At 55.2% G+C, this 23,687-nt stretch overlaps 3 protein-coding genes across 3 annotated transcripts in view; 2 read left to right on the forward strand and 1 right to left on the reverse strand.

The window, feature by feature from the left end:
• The window catches only part of POLDIP3 (polymerase (DNA-directed), delta interacting protein 3), a 26,364-nt gene extending 20,628 nt beyond the window's left edge, over nt 1-5,736 (forward strand). The window contains exons 8-9 of the mRNA XM_012638093.1: nt 2,243-2,309; nt 3,462-5,736. Coding sequence (XP_012493547.1) covers nt 2,243-2,309; nt 3,462-3,639 — 245 coding nt within the window. The 3' untranslated portion in view covers nt 3,640-5,736. The remainder of the gene's footprint in view (nt 1-2,242; nt 2,310-3,461) is intronic.
• Nucleotides 5,737-7,951: 2,215 nt separating this feature from the next.
• On the forward strand, nt 7,952-14,124 carry RRP7A (ribosomal RNA processing 7 homolog A (S. cerevisiae)). Its single transcript, XM_012638094.1, has 7 exons — nt 7,952-8,057; nt 9,562-9,704; nt 10,709-10,834; nt 11,554-11,671; nt 12,071-12,168; nt 12,602-12,800; nt 14,024-14,124. The coding sequence occupies exons 1-7, from the start codon at nt 7,985-7,987 to the stop codon at nt 14,107-14,109; spliced, it is 843 nt and encodes a 280-aa protein (XP_012493548.1). The 5' UTR covers nt 7,952-7,984; the 3' UTR covers nt 14,110-14,124.
• Nucleotides 14,125-14,709: 585 nt separating this feature from the next.
• SERHL2 (serine hydrolase-like 2) lies at nt 14,710-22,382 on the reverse strand. Its single transcript, XM_012637968.1, is given in 12 exon segments — nt 14,710-14,847; nt 15,795-15,839; nt 15,841-15,889; nt 16,918-17,000; nt 19,185-19,195; nt 19,672-19,748; nt 20,557-20,666; nt 21,096-21,115; nt 21,548-21,589; nt 21,907-21,957; nt 21,960-22,019; nt 22,104-22,382. Coding segments are annotated over 12 exon segments (837 nt in total). The 5' UTR covers nt 22,273-22,382; the 3' UTR covers nt 14,710-14,727.
• Between the last annotated feature and the right edge of the window lie 1,305 nt (nt 22,383-23,687).

Raw genomic sequence — 23,687 nt, forward strand, 5'->3', positions numbered from 1 at the left:
CACCACGCCCGGCCCTTTATATAATCTTGATATAAGTCTTTTAGCAGATAAATGATTTGCCAATAATTTTCTCCCATTCTGTAGGATTTTTTTTTCTCTCACTTTTTTTTGAGACAGAGTTTGGCTCTGTTGCCCTGGCTAGAGTGCCGTGGCGTCAGCCTAGCTCACAGCAACCTCAGACTCCTGGGCTCAAGCCTCCGGAGTAGCTGGGACTATAGGCGCTTACCACCACGCCCGGCTAATTTTTCCTATATATATATATTTTTAGTTGTCCAGATCATTTCTTTCTATTTTTAGTACATACGGGGTCTCGCTCTTACTCAGGCTAGTCTGAACTCCTGACCTTGAGCGATCCACCCACCTCGGCCTCCCAGAGAGCTAGGATTATAGGCGTGAGCCACCGCGCCCGGCCTTCGGCCTTCTCTCACTTTTTTAATACAGTTGTGTGCTGTACTTTTCGGTCAACAACAGTGATCCCATAAGATTATAATACCATATTTTTACTGTACCTTTTCTGTGTTTAGATACACAAATACAGTTGCCAACAGTATTCAGTACAGTAACATGCCATACAGGTTTGTAGCCTAGAAGCAGTAGCATTTAGCCTAGGTGTGTAGTAGTCTATACCATCTAGGTTTGTGTAAGTACACTCTAAGATATTTGTACAATGATGAAATCGCCTAACAAAGCATTTCTCATAATATATCCCTATTGTTAAAGGACACATGACTATATGTGTATTTGTAGCTATATATTTTCCTCTAAGCATTGCTTTAACTGCATTCCATAAGTTTTGGTATATTGTGTCTTCATTTTCATTCATCTTAATTAAAGTATTTTCTATTTCCTTTGTGATTTCTTCTTTGACCTATTGATGATTTAGGATTGTTTTGCTTAATTTCCGTATAGTCATGAATTTTATTTGTGTATTTGAAGCTCTGTTGCTCATTGCATATACGTTTATGTTAATAATTATTTTCATCCTGATGAATTGACCTTTTAATCAGTTTTCAATGTCCCTCTTTATCTCTAGTAAGTAGTAACGTTTTTTTGTTTTAAAGTCTGTTTTGGGCCAGGCCCGGTGGCTCACACTTTGTAATCCTGCCCTCTAGGAGGCCAAGGCGAGAGAATTGCTTGAGGTCAGGAGTTCGAGACCACCCTAAGCCAGAGCGAGACCCCATGTCTACTAAAAATAGAAAAAATTAGCCGGGCATGGTGGCGCATGCCTGTAGTCCCAGCTACTCAGGAGGGTGAGGCAGGAGGATTACTTGAGTTTGAGGTTGCTGTGAGCTAGGATGACGCCATGGCACTCTAGCCCTAGCAACACAGCAAGACTCTCTCCAAAAAAATAAATAAAATCCATTTTGTTTTATATTAGTATAGCTATTGAGGCTTTCTTAGGATTGCTATTTGGGTGATAAATCTTTTTCTACCCTTTTGCTTTCAGTCTTTTTATATCTTTATAAAGTGTGTCTCCTATAGATAACATATAATTGGACTTTGTTTTTTATTCTGATAGTCTGATAGTCTGTCTCTTGATTGGATTATTTAATCTATTCACATTTATGTCGATAATTGGGTTTAACTTAACTCCAATAAGATATAGGAACATTACTCCTATATGGCTCTATTCCTTCCTGGTTTTTGTACTATTACTCTTATCATATCCCAGCTTATATACAGTGGGAGTGCAGTCTCCCTAGCAGTTAATCCTTCGTGGACAAAGTGGAAGTCTGTAGATACACTTTTGAACCCTTTTTTCATTTAATTCAGCTGGGTGCAGTGGTGCACACCTGCAGTCCCAGCTATTTGGGAGGCTGAGGTGGAAGGATCCCTTGAGCTCAGGAGTTTGAGGCAAGCCTGGGTAGTAAGACCCCATCTCTTAAAAAAGAAAAAAATCCAAAACGTGCATACTTTTCAGTTAATTTGATGACATAAACATTTTCCCTTACTGCCTCACAGGTTTGGACAGCTTCACACTGAGTGCAGTTTCTCTCTCACTTCCACTCTCATCTCCTGTATGAAACAAAGTTTGTTACCATTTTGTTTTTTAGTGCTCTTATTGCTCTTTGGGGCAATTGTTTCCTCACACCCTAGGCTTTTCTTAGTGTCTAGACTTGGCTAAAACCTGGCAGCCCTGTCCCCAGCTGTGGAGCCAGAGCTGTCTGTGTTGGGTGCTTTGACCCTTGGTGGTGGAGGAGCTGAGGTCTAATGGCAGCCTTTTCTTCCCTTGGTTTTTCAGGGCAGCCGATGAAGTGCAACCTTCACATGAATGGGAACGTCATCACCTCAGACCAGCCCATCCTGCTGTAAGTTCCGAAGGCAGGTGCTGGGGCGGGGCATGGGCCGGGGCCTCTGCTTGTTTACTGTGCACGGGCGTGTCTGTATTTGCAGGGGCAAATGCCTGTGTCACCGCTCTCCATCTGCCATTCCAGGTCCTTTGTTCTCATGGCAACTGGGTATGCGGGTGGTTGAATTTAACCAAATTGCTTTGCTCTGTCACTTTCCCAGGGCTTACCGCACAGTGGCTAGCATTATGACCTCGTTCTCAGACTTAGAATTTACAAACACCTGAGAGCAAAGTGGAGCACAGGCTGCTCTTTTGCCCTTTGCACAGCTGTGTGTACCGTGCAAGTGAGCAGAGAACTCCACCTCCTATGACTGACTGATGGGGACAGTGCCAAATGCTACCCATTGTTTTGCTCCCCAGTAGGGCTTTTTTGGTTTTTGTTGTTGTTTTTAGACACAGAGTCTCACTTTGTTGCCCAGGCTGGTCTTGAACACCTGAGCTCAAGCATTCCTCCTGCCTCAGCTTCCCAAGTAGCTGGGTCTAGAGGCATGTACCACTGCACCCAGGTCCCTGCACCTCATTTCGTTAATGGACACCTGGGCATACATGCCTGGCCGAGGACTGAGGACTGTTTTGGAGCCTGAGATGCATAAGATGTGGAGACTGGCAAGACATCCTCCTCGATAAGGAGACAGATACCTAAGGAGGAGGCTGGACTTGCCAGGGAGGCTGGGGTAGTGCGGGCCAAGCCTGGAATAGCTTTGAGATTGAGAAAGACTACGATTTGAACCCTGGGTGATGGCTTAGGTGATTTGGATGAGTGTCTTAAACTATGTTCCGGGAATAAGTCGTATTCTCAGTATGTTTCTTAGAGTTTTGTGACCTAATGAGTTTGGGAACTTGGGCTTCTCAGATTATGTAATACGCTGATGTGCGTTACCACCCAGGAGGGACATGCAGTGTTCCTAAACTTAGAACCCCAGAACATTGCAGGTTGCATCTCATCAGTTAATAAGAAAAATGATAAGTTTGTTACGAGATGAAATGAGACGAGGGGTGCAGAGAGCATCACGCTCAGTGCCTAGCCCCTAACAGATGCGCAGTAAGGGTGGGTCCTCTCCCCAGCTAGGGAAAACAGACAAGGACTTTGACTCTTCTCTGGTCTCCACAGGCGGCTGAGTGACAGCCCCTCAGTGAAAAAGGAGAGCGAGCTGCCTCGCAGGGTGAATTCTGCCTCCTCAGCCAATCCTCCTGCTGAAGTGGACCCTGACACCATCCTGAAGGCACTCTTCAAGTCCTCAGGGGCCTCTGTGACCACACAGCCCACAGAATTCAAAATCAAACTTTGAGCAGGGGAGTGAGGCAGCCACAACGGGGGCAGAGGAGGGTGGCTCTGTTTCCCAAGGCAAAGCCCGTGACCAGTGGGCCATCGGACTGGAGACCCCCGAGTGTGGAAAGGGTTGCCGGGGTAGAGAGCTTCCTCACTGGATGGGACCTTCCTTTCTGTGTTCTGCCCTGTGCTCTCCTGTACGTTAACAGTTCCGTAGTGTGTGTTCTCTCCTCTCCACCTCATCACCAAGGTAGGCTTATGTTTCTCAGAGTGTGCCTCCCCTGGCCTCAGCCCCAAGCTGATTGCTTCTCTGGAAATGGTACGCTAAATTCTCTGGGTGGTTGTGTTGTGGTCCCATGAGATGTGGGGCGGGAGCTGGTTGAAGGACACTCCTTTTTCCAGGGACTGAGGGGTTGCCTTTCCTTTCTGGTTTTTAAGCTTTTCAAACAAAGGAGGGAATGGAAACCTCTGCTTTCCTAATGGGAGCCAGGTCTGCTTAAGAGCTGTGCCGCTCACCCACCTGGCCACCAGTGGAGGTGGCATAGCTGGGGATCAGGTCACAGGCTTCTTTTCCTCTCACCACTGGCTCCCGGCCTGGCTAGGTGCAAGGGCAGGATGAGGCGCTGCTCTGGGAGGGAGAGTGCACCCCCAGCTCTTGGTTTGAGAGCCCGCGTTGCCTCACCCCACCCAGAGCAAATTCTTAAGAGTCCACGTTTCTTTTTTCCTGGAGTTGTGCTGAATGCCCCACCCCAGTTCTCTTGGCCTTCTGGGTGTCGCTGCCAGGAGGGGCTCGCACTGTTAACTCTCCAGCTCTCACCTAGCATGGCGCTCATCACGCCCTGGTTTTGGTGCAAATGCCAGCTTCCTTCCAGTCTGGCCGCACAAAGGCTCTGCCTCCCATTCTACAACACTGGGTTTGGGGGATTACGTGAGTGGGAGGTGCTGATGTGCTCCCGGCTCTTCCTTTCTGGCCTCAGTAGTCTACAGGTCAATAGTCAGGGATGGCAGGAGGCATCCAGCTGCCACCAAGGGGCACTGTCCCCACTTTTGTGAGTGACCCATCCGTCCATGCAGAGGGGTATTTTCCTGCCTTGGCAGTGGGGAAGGTGGTGGAATGGGGGAGGGGGTACACTAGGGGACCGTTTCCCCAGCGTGGGGCAAAGCTATAGAACCCAGGGGCTGTCCCTGAATACCAGGGCAGCGTTGCTCCGGGTGTTGTGTGTCATTTAGCAGTCCCCTGCTGGTTGCGACTGCAAAGGGAATGCAGGCTCGTGCAGAGCTGGAGCACGTTGGGGAGTAGGATTCTGGGCGCTCTACAAAGTCAGCAGCAAGTGCTGTGGAAGGCACAAGCCTAGAGAGTACAGGGAACCTGAGACAGTAGGAGCTTCTCAGGACCTGCTTGAGGCTGGCCCAGTGAAGTAGAGCTTAGGAACTCGTGTTTCCACAGTTAACATCTGCCAGGCGGGAAGGACCCAGAGTTTGAGCCCAGCTTTAGTCCTCAGGCTCTGAGGCTGCCTGGGCCGAGGAGGTCCAAGGAGGGCCTGATGGTGCTCCACTCTCTGGCTCTTTAAAGAAAGCCACAGTTTTCCTCTTGCCTGCTTCCAGTGGGTACAGACTTCCTTCTCTTTAGCAGCTGGAAGACATTCCTCCCACGCTTTACTCTTCCTGGCCCAAGAGAGCACCCCGGAGGCAGTAGGACCTGATTTCTCAGGTACTGGGAACAGTCAGGTCACTGCCTGGACGTGGCTTAGAGAAGGGCTGCTAAACACCCTGCCCAAGAGGGTCCCCCCACCTCTTACTCCCAGGCCAGGCTGCTCTGGTTCTTACAGGGTTTGACTGGGCCCAGCTGCAGCTGCCTGGCCATCTGGCGCTCAGTTTCTGGGTGACCATATGGTACATTGAGCGGGGAGGGGGCCTGTTTGCGCCTCTGCTCGAAAGCTGTCATCTTGGGAAACAGGGAAGAGAAGTCGGTGGGCCAGTCCTGTGTCCTTCTCCACCTCCCACTCCCCTACACTACCTGTCTGTGTCTCGTTCAGAAGGAGAGGAAGAGGCATTAAGGGATGGAGGGTGACTATGTATTACTTATCCATTTCTGAATAAACGTTTGTTATTCCTACCTTTGAGCTGTCATTTCTTAAAAGATGGTGTTAAGTGGCCTTAGTGGGACTTGGCACCAGCAAATGGGAATTTGCCTCCTTGTTTTACTGTGACCTTGGGCATTTACTCAGAGGACTTGCTGGACCTCAGTCTCTGCAGCTGAGAGACTGGTCACTACTGTCTGTGGAAGCATCTGACACAGGGACACAACACCTCCTGGGCCTGAAGTGCCTCGCTGGGTATTAAGAAGATGGCACAGAGTTAGGCAGCTGTCCACAGGGAACAAGGCAGCCAGACTATGGGCCTTTGCTTTGGTTTGAAGAAGTTACACACATGGGTGTAATTTACCTCCTAAATGAACTATGCACTAGAAAAGATGAGATTAGTTATTTATAGTTGGTTTTATTATGGTTCCACCAAGCACAACCCTGGACAATGTGTGTAAAATGAACATAAAACTGAGAGATGGGAAGAAGGCAGTCTGCCTGGGGACCTTACATATCCCAAACTAGGTGTGGGAGAAGCCAGAGCGAGGCCAGAGTGGCAGCCAGGGAGCGTGGGCCCACCGGCCTCCATGGTGAGGCTAGTAGGCCAGGGTGTTGCGGGGCCATAGCAGCCACCACACTGCTTGACTGCTACAATCAAAGGAAGATCGAAAACAAGTGAGCAGGAAGCCAATGCCAGCTGCTAGTGGGAAATCCCAGCCCCTCACCCAGCTTGCAGGGCTAAGCCCGTCCTCAGACCCAGGGGTCACTGAGAGGGAGGCTGGGTCCCCTTGAGAAGAATCCTATGATGCCACAGAAGATACTTGCGGTAGCAATACCCCAGTCCTTCCCCACAACCATTTCCAAGAAGTAACTACACCTGGAAAAGGAGAATACTAGATGTTTCGAGGGCTAATGGGCACATGGTGTGAGGGGACCTTTGGAGGCCAGATAAATGGAGTGGTTGGGCTTCTTCCCTGCTCTGTCTACACTACCCGCGCGGTGATGGCACAGTCTTTCAGAGCTCTCACTAACACCTATATGTTGCCACCTCCAGGTGTATTTCCCCAGGGCTGGTATCTGATGTTCAGTCTCATATCTATCTGCCCCCTTGGCATCTCCCGTGGGATGTCATAAAGGCATCTCAGCGTGCCGCCAGTGAGCTCCTGAGCCAGCCTCTCCTGCGGTCTCACCATCTCAGTAAACGGAGACACCATCCTCCGAGTTGCTCAGACTGCAGAGCTAGCGCCGTCCTGAACCTCTCTCTCTCCCTCACCTTGTTTATCCAGTGTGTCGGCAAATCCTGTTGGAATTCTTCAGAACATACCCAGAAACCCTCGCCTCGCACCACCTCTGCTGCCACTTCCCTGGCGACCAAGCCATCCTTTTTCCTCTGAATTACTCCAGTGGTGTCCTAAACCACCTCCTTGCTGCTGCCCTTGTCCTCTCGCAGTCTAAGTGCAATACAGCAGCCAAAGTGATACTGTTTACACATCACTCCTGTTTGCTCAAAATCCCACAGCGGCCCCCATCACTCAGGAACAGTTGAGGTGCTTCCAGTGGTCTACCAGACTCATAGGATTGGCCAAACCCCCGATCCCCTCACTGATTCTCCCTCTGGCTCACTGGGCTCTAGCCACACTGTCCTCCGTGCTATTTCTCTACCCCACAAGTCTGTTTCCAGCCTCAGGGCCTTTGCACTTGCCATTCCCTCTGCCCAGAATACTCCTTCCCCCACAAAACACCTCACATCCTTCAAGTATTTGTTCAAATGTCACTTCAGTGGGGCCTTGACTTTATTTAAAATTGTGACATATCCTTTAATTAATTTAAAATTGCCTCGTCCTCCTTCATTTTTCTCTTCGGCACTTTCCAGTAACACGTATGCATTACATTATGCTTCTTTGTGTTTATCGTTTCCTTCCTTCGTTGGAAGGTAAACTCCAGGAAGGCTGGGTGTTGCCTCACCTCCGCATCTAGCCTCTAGCGCTTAGGACAGTCAGTGCCTGCAGCACGCACCGCTGTTAGTGGAAGGAACGAATGAATGAACGGGTGTAGGGACGGAAAGTTGAGTTCGTACTCGTGAACGGCCTGGGCCAAGGCTGACATTCACTCCCACATTCGAGCGCTGATTTTATTCTAAGCAAATGAAGTGTCGGGGGCCTGGGAGGCAGGTCTGGAACCGGGAGGGCGGGGCCCCCACGCGGCGCCGTTGTCATGGAAGCGGACTCTCCCAGTGCTGAACTACAACTCCCAGCGACCACCGCGCTTCCGGTTGGCAAGATGGTGGCGCGCAGGAGGAAGCGTGCGGCGCGGGACCCTAAAGAAGGGATCCCGAGCCCGCCGGGCTACTCAGGTGAGGGGCTCCGAGACGCGAGGCAGGGGGACTGCCAGGAATCGCCGGGAAGTGACTGGGGGATGGGCGGTGGTCGGGGCCCTCAGGAGCAGCCGCACAGTGGGGTGTGAGCCCCGGCGGTCGCTGGCCCCGGGCCGGGCAGGTCGTGAGGCCGCGGGGACCCAAGGACCCACGCGGCGCACTTCTCTCGTCTGTCCACGCTGTCCCGGGGCGAGTCGTCTCCGTCCACACCCCCTCGCCCAAGTTAGCCCATCCCCTTCTCATCATATATTTGCAGTCCCTAGTTCAGCCCCTATCAGCTCTCACCAGGGTTGTATGTGCCCTCTTACTTGGTTCCCCTCCTTATTCTTGCTCCGGCTTTCAGTTCTCCACCAGTTGCCAGAATGTTTTTTCTAAAGTCAGATTTAAATCAGATCATGCCTGACACGTCTGCCGATACCCGCCTCCCGCGCCCAGTGGCTTTACAAGGTAGCTCCTAAACCGTAGCCAGACTTCTTACCTGCATGGCCCACGTGTTGTGGCTCGTGCTGACCTACAGCGTTTTCCACCCTCAGGATTTTTGAACTTGCTGTGCCCTCTTCCTCAAGCGGCTGTGTGCTGGACTGTTGCGCTGTGTCATTTGGTCTGAGCTTTAATGTAGCTCCCTCAAAGAGGCCTTCTCTGATGGTGTATTGAAAGAAGGCCTCTGCCTGCCACCTATCACCCTGTATGTTTCTTTCATATGTGATACAAGCTTGTTGTACGTTTTTGCTTGTTCATTGTCTTCTCCCTTTATTACAATGTGAGCTTCCTGAGGGCAGGGACTGCAGCTGTTTCCCCATTATACTCTAGGAAGGTGATGAGAAAAATAGAAAAACAGAAACAGTTCCTAGTCTTATGGGAGGATTAAAATTTCTGGGCATGCCAGTAATTAACCAAAGAATCCCTCCAGTGTAGACTTACATACTGTTAGAGAAGCTACGAAGGCACAGCCACGTGTGTCTAACCTGGCACAAAGGGATGGGAGTGATGTAAGGCTCTCCAGAGCTAAGACCTGAAGGTTTTTGGGAGGGAAGAGGTGGATGTGGCAGGTAGAGAAGACAGCAGTGAAGCCATGGCTTATTGGAGGAAGCGGGGGTACGGGAGGAGGATGCAAGAAGAGGCCACAGTGGCAGGCTGAATGGGTCACAGGGGGCTTCTAGCCATGCTTAGGATTTTGGTGTTTACCCCAAGAGCAGCGGGTTTGAGCTTCGCTCTCATTGCGCTTCCCTTCCGTGATAATCGCCTGTATACATACTCTCCCCACCAGCCTGGGAGCTCCAGCCTGGGCAGATTCTCTGTTCACTCTCACAGCCTGCACAGGCTTGGCCAAGGGGAAGGGCTCAGCAAAGGATAGACTGATGGACGGACGGCCTGGCAGATGGGACTAGAAAGGCAGGTGTGTGAATGCCCAGCTGGCCGCAGCCCTGGCTGGCCGGAATCTGACTACTCAGGCCATCCCTCCCCTCCCCCTTTTCCCTTCCAGCCATTCCAATCAAGTTCTCGGAGAAACAGCAGGCTTCTCATTACCTCTACGTGAGAGCGCACAGTGTCCGCGAGGGCACCAAGTCTACCTGGCCTCAGAAGCGCACCCTTTTTGTCCTCAATGTGCCCCCGTACTGCACAGAGGTGAGCTGCGGCTGGGAAGGGAGCTGTGGGCTCGGGATGGGGACTCCCATGGCACCCACCCAGTCCTTGGTGGTGAGATGGAAGCAGCTGAGGGGAGCCCTAGAGGAGAGTGTCAAGAGGGCTGCCTCTATCTCTTGTGACAGGAAACTGGCTCTTTTTAAAGACGTTTAAAAATATATAATTCTAAGGAGCCCGAAGCTTTTTTATTAATATATATCACCCAAAACTGTTTTAATTACACATTTTTTCTTGATTATAAAAGTGACACATGTCCATAATTTAAAAATAGGAAAAGTATAAGAAAATCAAAATTGCCTCTAATTCAACTATCTAGATACATCTGTTAATTTTTCTCACAGAAAACATTATATTTATTATTATGTTAATTTACAGAGAGAAACTAAGGGATTGCTGGATTTTAGATGAGTTTATTTTCAAAAATGAAATCACAATTTCTAAAAAATTCTTCTAAAGTTAGAAAGAAGTATTAAGAATAGAGGATGTCTTTTTTTTTTTTTTTTAACATGAGCCAGTTCCTGTAAGAGGGTGTCACTTTTAACCTTTATTGAAGTGCAGCAGAGGTGCAGAGAAAGGCCCGGCTCACGGGCATACAACTCTGAACACGCTTGTGTAATCAGCGGCCAGATGGAGAAACGTCAGCACTCCCCAGAAATCCCCGTGTCCCTCACGCACCAAGGACAACCGCCGTCGCGATTCTCATGGTGTAGATTTGTCTACTTCTGATTCAGGGACTGGAACTTAGTCGTCATATAAAATCAGAACAACACCAGAAATGTCCCCACCTGTCTTGTATGTCAGGTGGGAATGTCAAGCTCCGTGTCGTCCGTGAGGGAACAGGTCAGAGGACGTGGTACCCCAGGCTCTTCTCCAGGCCGGGCAGACGTGAGCTCCGAGTCCTTCAAGGGCTCTCATCCTCTGGCGGCAGCACCCGGGACAGAGGAAAGGCCCAGTGACATTCACTCTGCTTCCCTTCCCCATGCTAGGAAAGCCTGTCGCGCCTGCTGTCCCCCTGCGGCCCTGTCCAGTCTGTGGAGTTACAGGAGAAGCCAGACCTTGCCGAGAGCCCGAAGGAGTCAAAGTCAAAGTTTTTTTACCCCAAGCGTGTTCCGGTGAGCCTCCAAGTACTGGATCCCGCTAGAATGGGGCTGTGGGGTGGGGCTTGGGTGATGTCCCCCGTGCGTGAGAGGAGTTGGCAGTGGGAGCATTCCGCGCAGTCCAGGGCCAGTCCTTGCTGTGTGGATTGGGAGGCTGTCAGGGTGACAAGCCCCTGACTCGTTCCTGGATTTATCACATCCTTTAACGTCCTGCCTGGCTTTTTTCGTTGTCCTGTGTTAAAGCTTGAGGCCATCTCTGCTGGCTGCACCGAAGGGCCTCCCCTAGCTCCTCACCTGTTTCCCTGCTGCGGTAGAGTCTTCCATGGGCTTGGTGTCCTCATCTCCAGGAACACTGTTCTTCCCACATTTCCCTGTGGCTTCGAGCCCACACCTCTTGCTGGCACAGTGACATCTGTCTGTCCACCCCAGGCCTGGCTTCCATGAACCTGACCTGGCCCAGGGTGGGCCCCACTTTTCACTGTGTCCCTCCCATAACTGGAAGAAAGGCCTCCTATGGGTCCTTCTTCCTGGGGGAGGAGCTAGGAACAGGTGTCACTTCTAGCAAAAGTTGGTAACTAGGAGTATGGCTGTCCCTCACCTAGATTATGGGGTGACCTCTGGCTAGCCTATTATTGTCCCCCGGTCCAGCAACTGGTTAGGGTGAGAGCAGGTGTGGAGATCTTGTGCCAGTGCGGGGAAGGTCCCCACACATTGTGACATCTCTCTCTTCCCAGGGGTTCCAGGTAGCCTATGTGGTGTTCCAGAAGCCAGGCGGAGTGTCAGCTGCCTTGACCCTGAAGGGCCCTTTGCTGGTCTCTACAGAGAGTCATCCCGTGAAGAGTGGCATTCACAGTCAGTAACAGCGCTGGGGGCAGGCACCTACGTTTTGGCCCTGGGTTGGTGGGAAGCTCTGTAGGGACAGCGTCTGTGAATGTCACGAGCTGCACCCGCCCTCCCTGAGAGCAGTGTGTGGGAGGCCTGAGCAGGTGGGCCACTGGGCTGTGTCCGGGACACATCAAAGAGATGTCAGCCTGAGCCTTTGGCACTGAGCGGCACCAACACTCAGGGTGGTAGAGGTGAGGGCCGGCTTGCTGCCGCTGGAATCTTCCTTACCACCTGCACCCTGGGCCTCAAGTCTCCAGTCCCTGTGGCCCTTAGTAAGAAGATCCCAACTGGCCTGGGGTGGGCCCTGGGTGGGGCCCGAGTATCAGGCCTGAGGAACCGAGTTTCCCTGGCCCCTTTCTCCCTCAGAGTGGATCAGTGACTATGCAGACTCCGTGCCTGACCCCGAGGCCTTGAGGATTGAAGTGGATACATTCATGGAGGCATATGACCAGAAGATAGCTGAGGTAGGGTCTCCACAGGGACGGCCCAGCTCATCTTTGTGGCCTGGGGAAGGTGGTACCACAGGTGTCCTGGTGTGGCTCCCAAGGGGGAGGGGTGGTGGCATCCTGTCCTTGGTCACCCTGTAGAGTCCAGGCTCCCTTTTTCCCTGCTAATCCTGGGCCACCTGGCTGGGTGACATCTAGTCTCTAAATGGTCTGTAGGGGGTGGAGGAGGCAATGTCGCACTTCTGCACCCCCCCCCAGTGCTTGGCCCCAACACTGTGTTGTAGGGTGGGAGGTACAGCAGGGGGTAGCCTACACCTTTGGGTGCCCAGGGTGGTTCTGACTGCAGGGGTGGGGGTGGAGGAGGTGCTCTGCTGGAGGCTCTCAGGTGGGCCCAGGAGTACACTCTCCGGCCAAGGAGCCTGCCCCATCAGCAAGGTCGTGCTCCTTGCAGGAGGAGGCTAAGGCCAAGGAGGAGGAAGGAGTCCCTGACGAGGAGGGCTGGGTGAAGGTGACCCGCCGAGGCCGGCGGCCCGTGCTGCCCCGGACAGAGGCAGCCAGCCTGCGGGTGCTGGAGAGGGAGAGACGGAAGCGTGCCCGCAAGGAACTGCTCAACTTCTATGCCTGGCAGCACCGCGAGTCCAAGATGGAGCGTAAGAGAACACCCAGCTCCTGTCCTCAGGCCCCACTGCTCGTGGTGCCCAGCCATGGAGAGGCCTGCGGCCAGTGCTCCAGAGGGCGAGGAGGGAGATGGTCCTTAGGCACGGGCCTCCCAACAGGCTTGGTCTGAGGCCCAGGCTGGCAGCACCCCCTTTTGGTGGTCCTCTTGTCCCACCGGGACTGCTGCATTTGCCCAGTGGGTGGGGGCCCTGGCCCAGAGGGCCTGGAGGTGGGTCCTCCTCTGGGCCCCCGAGCTATTAGTGCTGGAACTTGTCAGCCTCCAGTGTGCAAGGAGTCCACTCGCAGAGGGTGGGTCTCAAGAGCCCATGGGTAGAGAGAAGGCACCGCCAAGTGTGTGGGGGACAGTGCGAGTGTGGGGTGTGGGCATGGGGGAGTGGGTGAGTGAGAATGTGTGTGTGTGTGTGTGTGTGTGTGTGTGTGTGTGTGTGTCAGGTGGCCCTGCGTGGCCACTCCCATGGCCGAGCACCTAATCACCTGTGCCCTCTTGGTGGTGCTGATGAGCTCATTGTCCTGTTACCTGGTGACCCTGCTTGCAGGGTGGCTTCCCAGGGGGCCCAGGAGAGGGTGCTGGCCCTGGCCTGGGCGTGGGCTGGGCTCTGCAGCAAGCCCTGACCACCTGCCCGGTCGCTGCCTCGCGGCCCCTCCGCACTCTGCCCGTCCCCCTCCCCCTCCCACACCTGTGCCCCTGCTCTTGTCCTCTCTAGACCCTCAGCTTCACCCAGCGGGCCTCTGTCAGCCTTCCCGGCAGCTGCTGGCCTGGGCTGCTTGGTGCCCAGAGTCACCTTCTGAACTCAACGGCACAGGGGGTGGAGTCTCTTTACCAATTCCTGAGGCCCCTCCAGTGGGCACAGTCAGGACTAGGGGGGCAGTGACCTCATCTTTCTTCGCCCCAGGCGGGGTGGGGCAGGGGCCTTTGCCTTCTCTGTGCTGCTCTTCTCGCTGGTGCCCATCCTGTCTCTGGTCAAGGCTCGTGCCAGCCTTGCCTCTGACTCGGCCTGCAGTTGAGTGCTGCTTGATCCAGACCACGTCCCCAGAGCAGAGAGGGGAGGGGAATGGGGGAAGCCGTGCTGAGCCCCCTCGTGGGAATGGGGGGAGGGGCAGGTGGCATGAGCAGGCGCCTTCTAGTGGAGGCAGAGGTCATAGCTCCCAGCCACGGTGCGTGCCTGACCCTGCTCTGTCTGTCTCCCACCCCTAGATCTAGCACAGCTGCGCAAGAAGTTCGAGGAGGACAAGCAGAGGATTGAACTGATGCGCGCTCAACGCAAGTTCCGACCCTACTGAGTGTCGCTGGCCGCTGGCCCCCACGGAGAGCGTCGTGGCTGGGCGGAGCTGCAGGGCCAGCGAGGCCATGGGCACCGGCAGGGCCTGCGCACACCCGGGGAGGCTGTGCTCTGGGAACGGGCACCAGACTGCATGGGCTGGGAGTGAAGGACAGTGTCACCCCTCTCGGTCCTTGTGCTTTAGCAGTCTGGGTCCAGCGCTGGCCAGGCCTGCCCAGCAGGAGGACTTGGCCCTCGGAAAGCAGCTCCTGTGTCCTGCCTCCAGACGCTCTGCTCTGCGCGTCCCTTCCCCTCAATGGAAAAGCCCTCTCTGGCAGTGAAACCACCTCAAAGCAGCAAGAATGCAAGTTTTATTTTCCATCCAGTCGGCAGCAGGGAAAGGCCCAGGTGGGCACTGCCAGCTCACTGGGGATTAGTAAGCACAAAAGAGACAACCCCAACTCCAGATGCTGTCTCCCTCTTGAAGTCACAGATGTTAAAGTTGGAATCTTGCCCCCCATCCCCCTAACTGCCAGCCCATGCTGGCCTGTTCCCACCACGCCTGACCTTGCAGGGGGCTTGGGAGCTCAGAGTCCCCATTGAGTCTGGTGAGCGCCAAGTCTCCGTGGCCCCCCAGGAGCTACAGCCGGGCTGGGGTCTTGTGCTTGCTCTGCAAAAAGGAGCCGATGAGGCCAACCAGGTGGTGGGGCTTCTCCATGTGGATATAGTGACTGCCGGGGACCTCCACATACTGGAACCGCTGGGGAAGGGAGGGGGCACATGGTGAGGTGAAGACAGGAGGTGGCACTGCCCAACCGTGACCAGCTGAGCCTGGGGAGCTCCACAGGCCCCCTGGGTGCATCCGGGCTCTGCTGGCGGGTCCGGAGTGTCCTGCGTGGGCTTTCCCCACACTCAGCTCCTTGGGCCTCAGTTCACAGCACCCTGGAGACTTAGAGACCACTCCAAGGGTCTAGGCCAGCTGAGTTGTGAGGTGACACACCTGGGACAGGGAGGGACCTGAAGGCAGGTTGCTGCTGGTGCTGACAGTCAGACAAGCTCTGCTTGAAAAAAACTAAGGAGATGGAGCCCGGGCAGCTTCCAGACTTGCTTCCGCTCCAGGAGAAAACGCCGTAACAGGGAGGCCCCTGTGTCCTGGTTCTGACCTGGGGCCGGTCAGCCACAGAAGGGCTGCCCTTTGTGGCAACGCAAGGATGTCTGCAGAGGCCCCAGGGTCAGGTGTTCTTGGGTGATGCTGCCAGGAACCGGGGCAGGGGTCACAGCATAAGCCGCCGCCCCCCCAATTCTGCTCCCCACCCTGCAGCCTGCCACGCCCACCAGGTGCAGGTCCCGGGAACCGGGGAGAAGCAGCAAGGTGATCTGCTCTGGGCTTGGGACCTTCTAAAATGTGGGACTGCCCCTGGCAGTTGGGTCACTGAGTTGTGCCTGGTCCAGGGGGACACATGAGGGCAATAAAATGAAGATTCTGCCAATAGAGGTCTCTGTTTCCATGCTGACTACATGCAATCCTGGTTCTCCAGGTACCACTGTGGAGATCAAGGCCTGACAGCTCCCAGGGGTCACTAGTGGGACCTGGGACCAGACCAGGGGTCCCAGTGCAAGAGAAGAGATGGGTGAAGTGGGCCCAGAGTGGGTAACAATGGCCTGACACCACCTGGGCACCAGCCACCTGAGCCCTGTGCACCTTACTTCTTTTAGGACTGATTTCAGCGTGTCGATCATGAAGAACAGGCTCCCTCTTGGTGTCGTTCTCTCTTCTCACGTCAGAAAATCCTTTGGTTGCTCTGGAAAGCAAGAAGAAATCAGGGTTCATCTTAGGACTGCCTCCTAGCAGTGCTCTTGTTCCACCCCCAGTTCCAGGCCTCTGGAAACCAAGCCGGGGCCACCCCAGACTTTCCTACAGCTGGGTCCCTTTGGGCTTAGATTTAGTTTGAGATGCAGTCACTTATCACCAGCTCGCACTCACAACTGGCCACAGGCGAAGTGCTTAAGATGTACCCTGCTAGGATTTGGGGTCCCACAGTCACAGCCACTGAATGGCAGAGCTGGGATCTGAACAGGCTCTTGGGTCCTGCTTTGCTTTTTCGTTTTTTAAGCAGCTTTACTGAGATACAATTTACCATGCAATCCTCCCCTTGAAAGCGAAAGTGCGCGCTTCATGGTTTTTAGTATATTCAGGGCTGTGCAACCATCACCTCAATCATAGGACATTTTTGTCACCCCCTAACGAAACCTTGAACCTCTAGCTTTCACACACGCACACCCCCCGCCTGCTTCCAGCCTCGCACAGCCACTTCTGTCTGGATTGCCCCACCTGCAATTCAGTGTGAAAGGACTCACGAGGTGTAGACCTGTGTCTGGCGTAGTGTTTCAAGGTTCCCCCATAGCGTGGCACATCAGGACTTCTTTCTATGGCTTCAAAATCGCCCATTGTATGGATTGCCCACATTTTGCCCATTTGTTTGCCCACTGGTGGGTATCTGGGCTGTCCCCACCTTTTGGCTATTAAAGAATGCTGCTGTAAGTGTCCGTGTACAAGTTGGCTGCACCATTTTGCAATCCCACCGCAGTGTGTGAAGGTTCTGGTTTCTCCATGTGGTCACCATTACTTGTTATCTGATTTGCTCTCCCCTCGTTTACCTTCCTCCTTCCACAAACCCTCTGCCAGGGGGCTTCCCAAGAAAGATCCCAAGCCACAGCAGTGTGGTGGCACTCCGGAGGACTGGGAGCCTCCCGCCAAGGCTCCCTGCTGGAGATTCCTGGCGTCTACGTATCTCTCAGGGTGACCAAAGGGCACTGGCTCTAGACTTACTTGAGGAGCAGGACGTGGGCCTGCAGCTTCCTGATAGAGTGCACACACAGCTCCTTGCTGATGAAATCAAAGGAATTCTCCGCCTGCAGAGACGAAACCATGGTGAATTCTCGCCACCAGATACCCGGCACTCCTGTGGCCCAAACCCTGGCTCTGCTGGGGCAGCTGGGTCCTTGTGAGGCCACCTCAGCCATCCATCTGGGACCCAGCCGGTGGCTAGAGACTCCCAATGCCCAAATCTGTTCTCCCCTCCTCCTGGGTTCAGACTCCACTTCCAGACTCCTTACTGCTGGGCGTGGTTATGTGACTAAAGGTAGAGAAGTGACTTAGGCCACTTCTGGGCCTGGATTTTAGGACTGAGGTGTGGCCACACCCCCTTTCCAGGTCCACAGGTCCCCTCACAGCACTGTCCTGCCAGCCTGGTGGGGCCCTGGCCTCTCTGCTGAGTGGAGCCCAGCCACCTTCACAGGGCTGTTTCCATGAGAAAGAAATTCACTTGGCCCGCAGTGAAGAACAGTCCACATTGCTGTCCCCTGTTGGTCTCCAGCACAGCCCTGCCTGCCGACTCTTCCATGTTTCTAGGTCTGCACCATCCCACATGGCAAGTGCCAGCCACCTGGGGCCACCGAGTGCTGGAAATGCAGTTAGTCCCAACTGAGATGCACTGTAGGTGTGAAAGGCACACTGGGTTTGGAAGGCTTACTATGAAAAAATCATGTAATCAAATTTTGTGTTGACTACGTCTTGAAATGATAACATCTTGGATACATTGAGTTAAATAAAAATATTAGAACGATTGATTGCAACTGTTTTCTTTGTACTCTTTTTTTTTTTTTTGAGACAGAGTCTCACTGTGTTGCCCAGGCTAGAGTGCCGTGGCATCAGCGTAGCTCACAGCAACCTCAAATTCCTGGGCTCAAGCGATCCTTCTGCCTCAGCCTCCCGAGTAGCTGGGACTATAGGCATGCGCCACCACGCCCGGCTAGTTTTTTCTATATATTTTAGTTGTCCGATTAATTTCTTTCTAATTTTAGTAGAGACAGGGTCTCACTCTTGCTCAGGCTGGTCTCGAACTCCTGAGCTCAAACGATCCTCCCACCTTGGCCTCCGAGAGTGCTAGGATTACAGACGTGAGCCACCGCGCCCAGCCTCTTTGTACTTTTTTAATACAGCTACTAGAAAATGTCACATTACACCTGGCTCACATTCTACTTCCACCAGATTGTGCTAATCTGGTCTGGGGACTCACCAAGGGTAGAAGCTCCCATAATTTTCTCTGTATCCATAGAGAGTGTGTCTCATTCCAGATTAGCCCACTTCTGCACCAAGGCCCCTCTGGGCCAGCCATCTACTCGGGGCACACCAGGGAAGCCTGGGCCCACGGCCTCGACCTCCCCTCTCTGCAGTGGGTTTGCAGGGAGGCAAGACAAGGTTCAAAGACAGTAACAAAGACCCAGCAGGTCACAAACTGGCAGCCTGAGGCCAGAACAGCCCATAGGGATATTGTGTGAGACCCTCACAGTGTGTTGTCAATTTCTGGATTGGTTCCCAATACCTAAAAATACATAGGTTTCCTAAAGCAACTGGAAATTCTGGCCACACTAGACCTGAATTCCCACATGACATCCTGAAGCCCCTACCCCTCTGTACTGCCTCCCTCCCAGCAGCAGGATTAGCCCCAGGACTGGCCCAGCCCCCACAGGCCTGTGGGCTTTTGACCTCTGCCTTGTTTGGTACTTTGTAAACCGGAGTCACTTTCACCACCTCGCCTGACCCCACCAGCTCAGGAGCACCGAGATCCCAGGACCGGAGCAACCAGCGAGTCTAGAAGGGGAGGCTCAGCTAGCAGAACTGGGAGTCAGAGCCGGGTCTTTCGGCCTAGTTTAGCGCACGTGCCCCCGACCACGCCATCTCCCTCCAGCTTCTGCCTCCCCTCCGCAGAGCTGCTTCCGGGACCACCTCTCAGAGCAGTCCCCGTGGTCTCTTCCAGAGCACTCCTTGCATTTCCTTTGTTACCCTGCAGAATGTCTGCCCACTGAGTTGTCTGTTTGCCTGTTCATCACCTGTGTCTCCTCCTAGGATGTGGGTCCCCATGCAGCCTCCTCTTTGTTCAACTCCCAGGTGGCACTTCCAGGTCCCCACCCAGCCTCCTCTTTGTTCAACTCCCAGGTGGCACTTCCACCTGGGAATGGCAGCGCTTGGAGCTGCCCTGGCCCCACGGAGAGGGACCTGCTCACTGGCAGCCCCCGCAGCCTCGCAGATCTTCAGAAGAGGTTTTCTGAATGAATGTATTAGAATGTATTAGAAAACAAAGTGCAGAAAATGCTCATGCCAGAGGCTGCCCTGAAGCCAAGGTACCACCTATGCCACCTCTGCATAGTGAAAAGCCCCTTCAGAGTCACTCGGCCCCTTGGGACATCCTTGCAGCCTCCCTCCAGCACTGGCACCCACCCCACAGGTCCAGCAGAGCACAGCCACAGCATTCACCATTTAGTCCCAAGACAGGGACCAAACTCCCTACAGAGCGTGGCTTTCTAGGACACGCTGTGGCCATCTGGCCTTGCTAAGTCTCTGGGCCACACCCAGCCTCAGCATCTCCTGCTCCGAATGGGCTGCGGGGGGCGTGAGGAGGACTCGATGAGAGGCTGTGCGAGAAGCACTCAGCGTCCCGCCTGGTCCAGTGCCAGTCCTCGATATCCTTGCTCAGAAAGAACAGCGATGACGTGCAGTGGCCTCGGACAGAGAGACACTTACCTGTGCCCACCTTCGTGGCTCCTCGCTGCAGGAGGAGCTCTGCACAATCCTTGCTCATCTGCCTGTTCTTCAAGAACCTGCAGGAGACAGAAGGACGGTGGGAGCCTTGGGGCTGGGGGTCAGATGAAAAGGAGAGAAGGGCAGTGAAAGGGGGGTCGCCCCCAAAGGATGCATGCCTGCCCCCCACGTGTGGATGACATGTTCACAGCAGCGGGACGTGTGCATGTGTGTGTTTCTACTCCTTTAGACAGCAAACATTTATGGAGCCCTGACCCCCTGGGCACGCTGTCAGATGCAGAACACACAAACGTAACCAGGACAGCCACGGTGGGGCTGTGGGGCTCACAGGCACCAGGAAACTGGGGAGTCAGTAGGCTCTTAATGGAGGTACAGTCACCTCCAGGGCAGGGAGGGGCAGCTCAGCTGGGGGAGTCCGGGCGGCTTCCGGAGGGAGTGGCAGCCAGCGGAAGCCCCAGGGAGGAGAGGGGAAGTCGGCAAGGTGCAGGGGAGAATGCCAGGCAGAGGGCGCTGCAGGATGAAATACCATGGGGAGAGGCGGTGTGGAAGGAAAGCGTGCGCTTGTGGGTGTGTGCGCGTGCGTACGTGTGCACGCTTTCTGGGAGAGGAAGGGGTGTGAGGTGTGGAGAGGGACGCTGGAAGAGAAGGCCATGGCTGTCGCGAGGGGCAGAGGGTGAGGCAGATGAAGTCCCCACTGGGGTGGCTAAAGACTGGCTAGGGAGCCTGTGCTTGGGGTGACCGACCACAGGCAGAAACAGGCTTGGCAGGCAAGTAGGAGAAAGCAGCTTCTCGATGTCTCCCGGGCCTTCCTCCCCTGGTTCCCGCGACCCCCCCACCGCCCTCCCCACCCCTTTGCTGAGCACCCACCCCTGTATCATCTCCTCCGGGCTGATCACGCTCGGGGGCTTCTGCAAGGCCTCCACCTGCAGCACGTGCTCTATGGCTCTCCTCTTGTAGGTCACCACGTTCTCCATTTCCTAAGGGTTTGCCGTTGGCCGGGTGGGCAGGCTGGGGCTGCAGACAAGGGCCCCAGCCCACCCCACCCCGCCCTCTGGGCACAGCCAGCCAAGCTCGGCCTGCAGCCAGGGACCAGGTTGGATGATGGAGAGGAAAGCAGATCTCTGTCAGCTGCCAAGTGCCTTGCAAAGGTATGCCATTAGGTCGGGGACCGTCAGGGGTTGTCGATTTCATCTGGTTCAACTAATGCCACCACTGCGGATGGCAGAGAAGAGGATGGCAGCAGGGAGTGCAGCTCTGGGGCTTCCAAACCCCTACTGTGCGGCTCACTCTGTGAGAACAGCCTCGCCCTGTCTGCCGGTCCACTGCCTGGGGTGCAGCGGGAGGTGCCGTTCTCCCTACTCCAGCTATAGGAGCCCCCAGGTGGCCAAGCAAGGCCATCTACTCACCATTGCGGCCACAGTGCCACCTGGGGGACAAAGGAGCAGTTGATGACATCCCCTCACTCCCTCCCCAGCTATAAAACTCTTCCTAAAGCTTCTTCCCAGGGGCTCCCACCCCCCAGGCTAGAGACCCAGCTGCTTCCCGTCAGTGGGTGGGGGCTCCTTATTGCTCTTAAACTCAGGGCTCCCTCCCCTGGGCCATAATGGCCCCTTCGTCAGCCCTGACCACTCAACAGGCCACACTTCACTTGTGGAATGGGAGACAGCCACCTATGGGGCCATCTGTTCCTCAGGGGAGTTGCCTGAGGTCAGACAGCACAGTGCTCAAAGGTCACTACCTAACTTACCTTTTCATCTCTCCCTGCAGTTCTCAGAGGCACAGGGGAAGGTGCCAGTGTACTGACCCCTCCCCCTGCCTCACAGCCCCCCACCACTGCCCCTGGCCAAAGTGCACTCACCGAAACTGTGGCCCATGAAGGAAAAGCGACTCCATCTCATGGCTGCAAACACAAGGCGCCAGAAGGTCCAGATGGGCCCAGCCTCGGCCGCCCTCTCTCCTACAGTCCTGGGCTCGGGAAATCAGGGTACCCACCCAGAAGACCAGCCTGGGGGGCCCCAGCTCCCCTGGAGGGGGTACCCAAAGGAGGGAGCGAGCTCTTCAACTTTCCCAAAGCCACCCATGACTTGCTGGCAGAACTGGGGCCAGACCCCAGGCACCTACTCCAAGCCAAGGCTGCTTCCTGGATACCACACCCCTCCAACGGTAAGAGGGGATGTCCCAGAGCCCATGCCCCCACACACACTGCCTCTTACTCACCTTCCACGACTCTTCGGACCTCACACACAAAGTTGTGGTGGTAATATGGGAACCCGGACTGTAACGGGACGAGAGCCCATGACCTCCGAAATCCATGACAACGTAATGGAAGTCTGAAACAGAGAGAAGTGGGCAGGAGGAAGTGTCTACACCAGCCATCTCTTGCCCTCCTCGGCCCCCTTCAGCCCCAGCCCCACCTTGCGGGAGAAGAGGGATGAGTCTGTTGAAGGAGTTGGCGTTGTCCAGCCAGCCGTGCAGGCAGAGAACTGGGGGGCCCCGCGCAAAGCCCCGGGTTTTGGCGGCGATGTGGCCCCAGGGCACGGTCAGCTTCAGCTCTGAGAGCATCCCTGAAAGAGAGCCAGTCATTCACTCCCTCACTCGCCCATTCCTGGAGCTGGCACTTCACTATGCCCCCACGCGTGTCAGAGCTCCCCAGAGGGGCTCACACGTCTGAGCTGCCCCACGAGGAGAGAGAGCCAGACATGGATGTGGGGCCACCCAGACGACAGAAAGATGAACCACGTCTACCGGGTGAGGAAAATTCTGGGGCAGCCCTCACGGGATGCAACCCATTTGAGCAGAACTTTGTAGAATGTGCTGAGGGGGGGTGGCCAGGCATGGACCCCTTCGCTTGCTGGCTGTGTGAACCTGGGCAAGTTACGGAAACCTCTTGAGCCTCAGTTTCCTTCTCTGTAAAACCAGAGTGAACAGAATCACAACAGCTAATTTTCTGAGCCTTTCTAGGGCCAGCAGGGGTCCGAACAGTCCACACACGCTAGCTCCCCTCGTCCTCAGCATGCCACCCTCACTTCACAGGGAAGGAAACTGAGGCCCTGGGAGGTGTAGTAAGCGCCCAAGTTCACACACGGAGAGGGCGGACTGAGGATTTAGAGTAGGCGGCTCCGCTTCAGGCCCCAGGGCCCAGCACCCACGGCACGCGGCCTCTGGCCTGGGGGCTCCGGGACCCCGAGAGGACACGTCCGGCCGCTCCGGCTCTGCTGGCCTCGCCGACTGCGGACGAAGGAGCTGCGTGCGACACCCGGAAGGGCGGCGAGGTCAGCGAACCCTGCCTCCCCTCCCCCCTCAGTCCCAAGTAGGCGGGTGGGCAGGCGGGTGCTCGTGCGTGGCCTCCTCATGTTCCACTCGGCTCTAGGGCCCTGGTGGGGCGTCTTTGCCCATCGCTCTGCTCCGGCGGACTCGGGCCGGCACCCCCGCGGCGTCGAGGTCGCGCGAAGACAGGGCGGCCACAGTTCCGAGTCCCGCCCCCGCCGGCTCCTTCGCTGCAGGCCCCGCCCGCGCCCGCGCGCGCCCGTGCTCGCCCGCGGAGCCCGTCGGCCGCGCAGCTGGGGCGCCCCGGCGCTGTCGCCGAGGTCTCCGAAGCTGGCGGCTACGGGACGGCGCCCCCACCCTGGGCAGTTGCAGTGGCCGCCGCCCCCCGCGCGGGACCGGGAGCCGGCCAAGGCCTAGGAGCAACCGCAGCTGGGCGTCCCCTGGGTCCTCGCTGACCCGCGCTGCAGGGCTAGAGGCGGGTGACTCCGTTTAGTGGTTTGAACGGCCTCCTTAGCCTGCGTCCGCCGTGCTCCTCCCGTGTCCTGGGGTCTCAGCAGCGCCGGGCACAAACCAGTCTTCATAGTTGTTGGACAGATGAACGAATGAAGGTATAAACTGGGGGCGTGGGGGAACCCCCCAAGTGAGGAGGGATTACAAACAATATCATCCCGCCTGGAAGGGATCAGGAACCCCAAGTCATGAAGAGGATGTTTGTTCAGACTGAGACCTGA

This window comes from Propithecus coquereli, unplaced genomic scaffold (genome assembly GCF_000956105.1).
Source record: "Propithecus coquereli isolate 6110/MARCELLA unplaced genomic scaffold, Pcoq_1.0 Scaffold126, whole genome shotgun sequence".
NCBI lineage: Eukaryota > Metazoa > Chordata > Mammalia > Primates > Indriidae > Propithecus > Propithecus coquereli.

Coding starts and splice junctions, on each gene's coding strand:
- RRP7A (XM_012638094.1), top strand. CDS start 7,985: ATGGTGGCGCGCAGGAGGAAGCGTGCGGCGCGGGACCCTAAAGAAGGG. Junction 9,705..10,708: donor TGCCCCCGTACTGCACAGAG/GTGAGCTGCGGC, acceptor TCCCCATGCTAG/GAAAGCCTGTCGCGCCTGCT. Junction 12,801..14,023: donor CCGCGAGTCCAAGATGGAGC/GTAAGAGAACAC, acceptor TCCCACCCCTAG/ATCTAGCACAGCTGCGCAAG.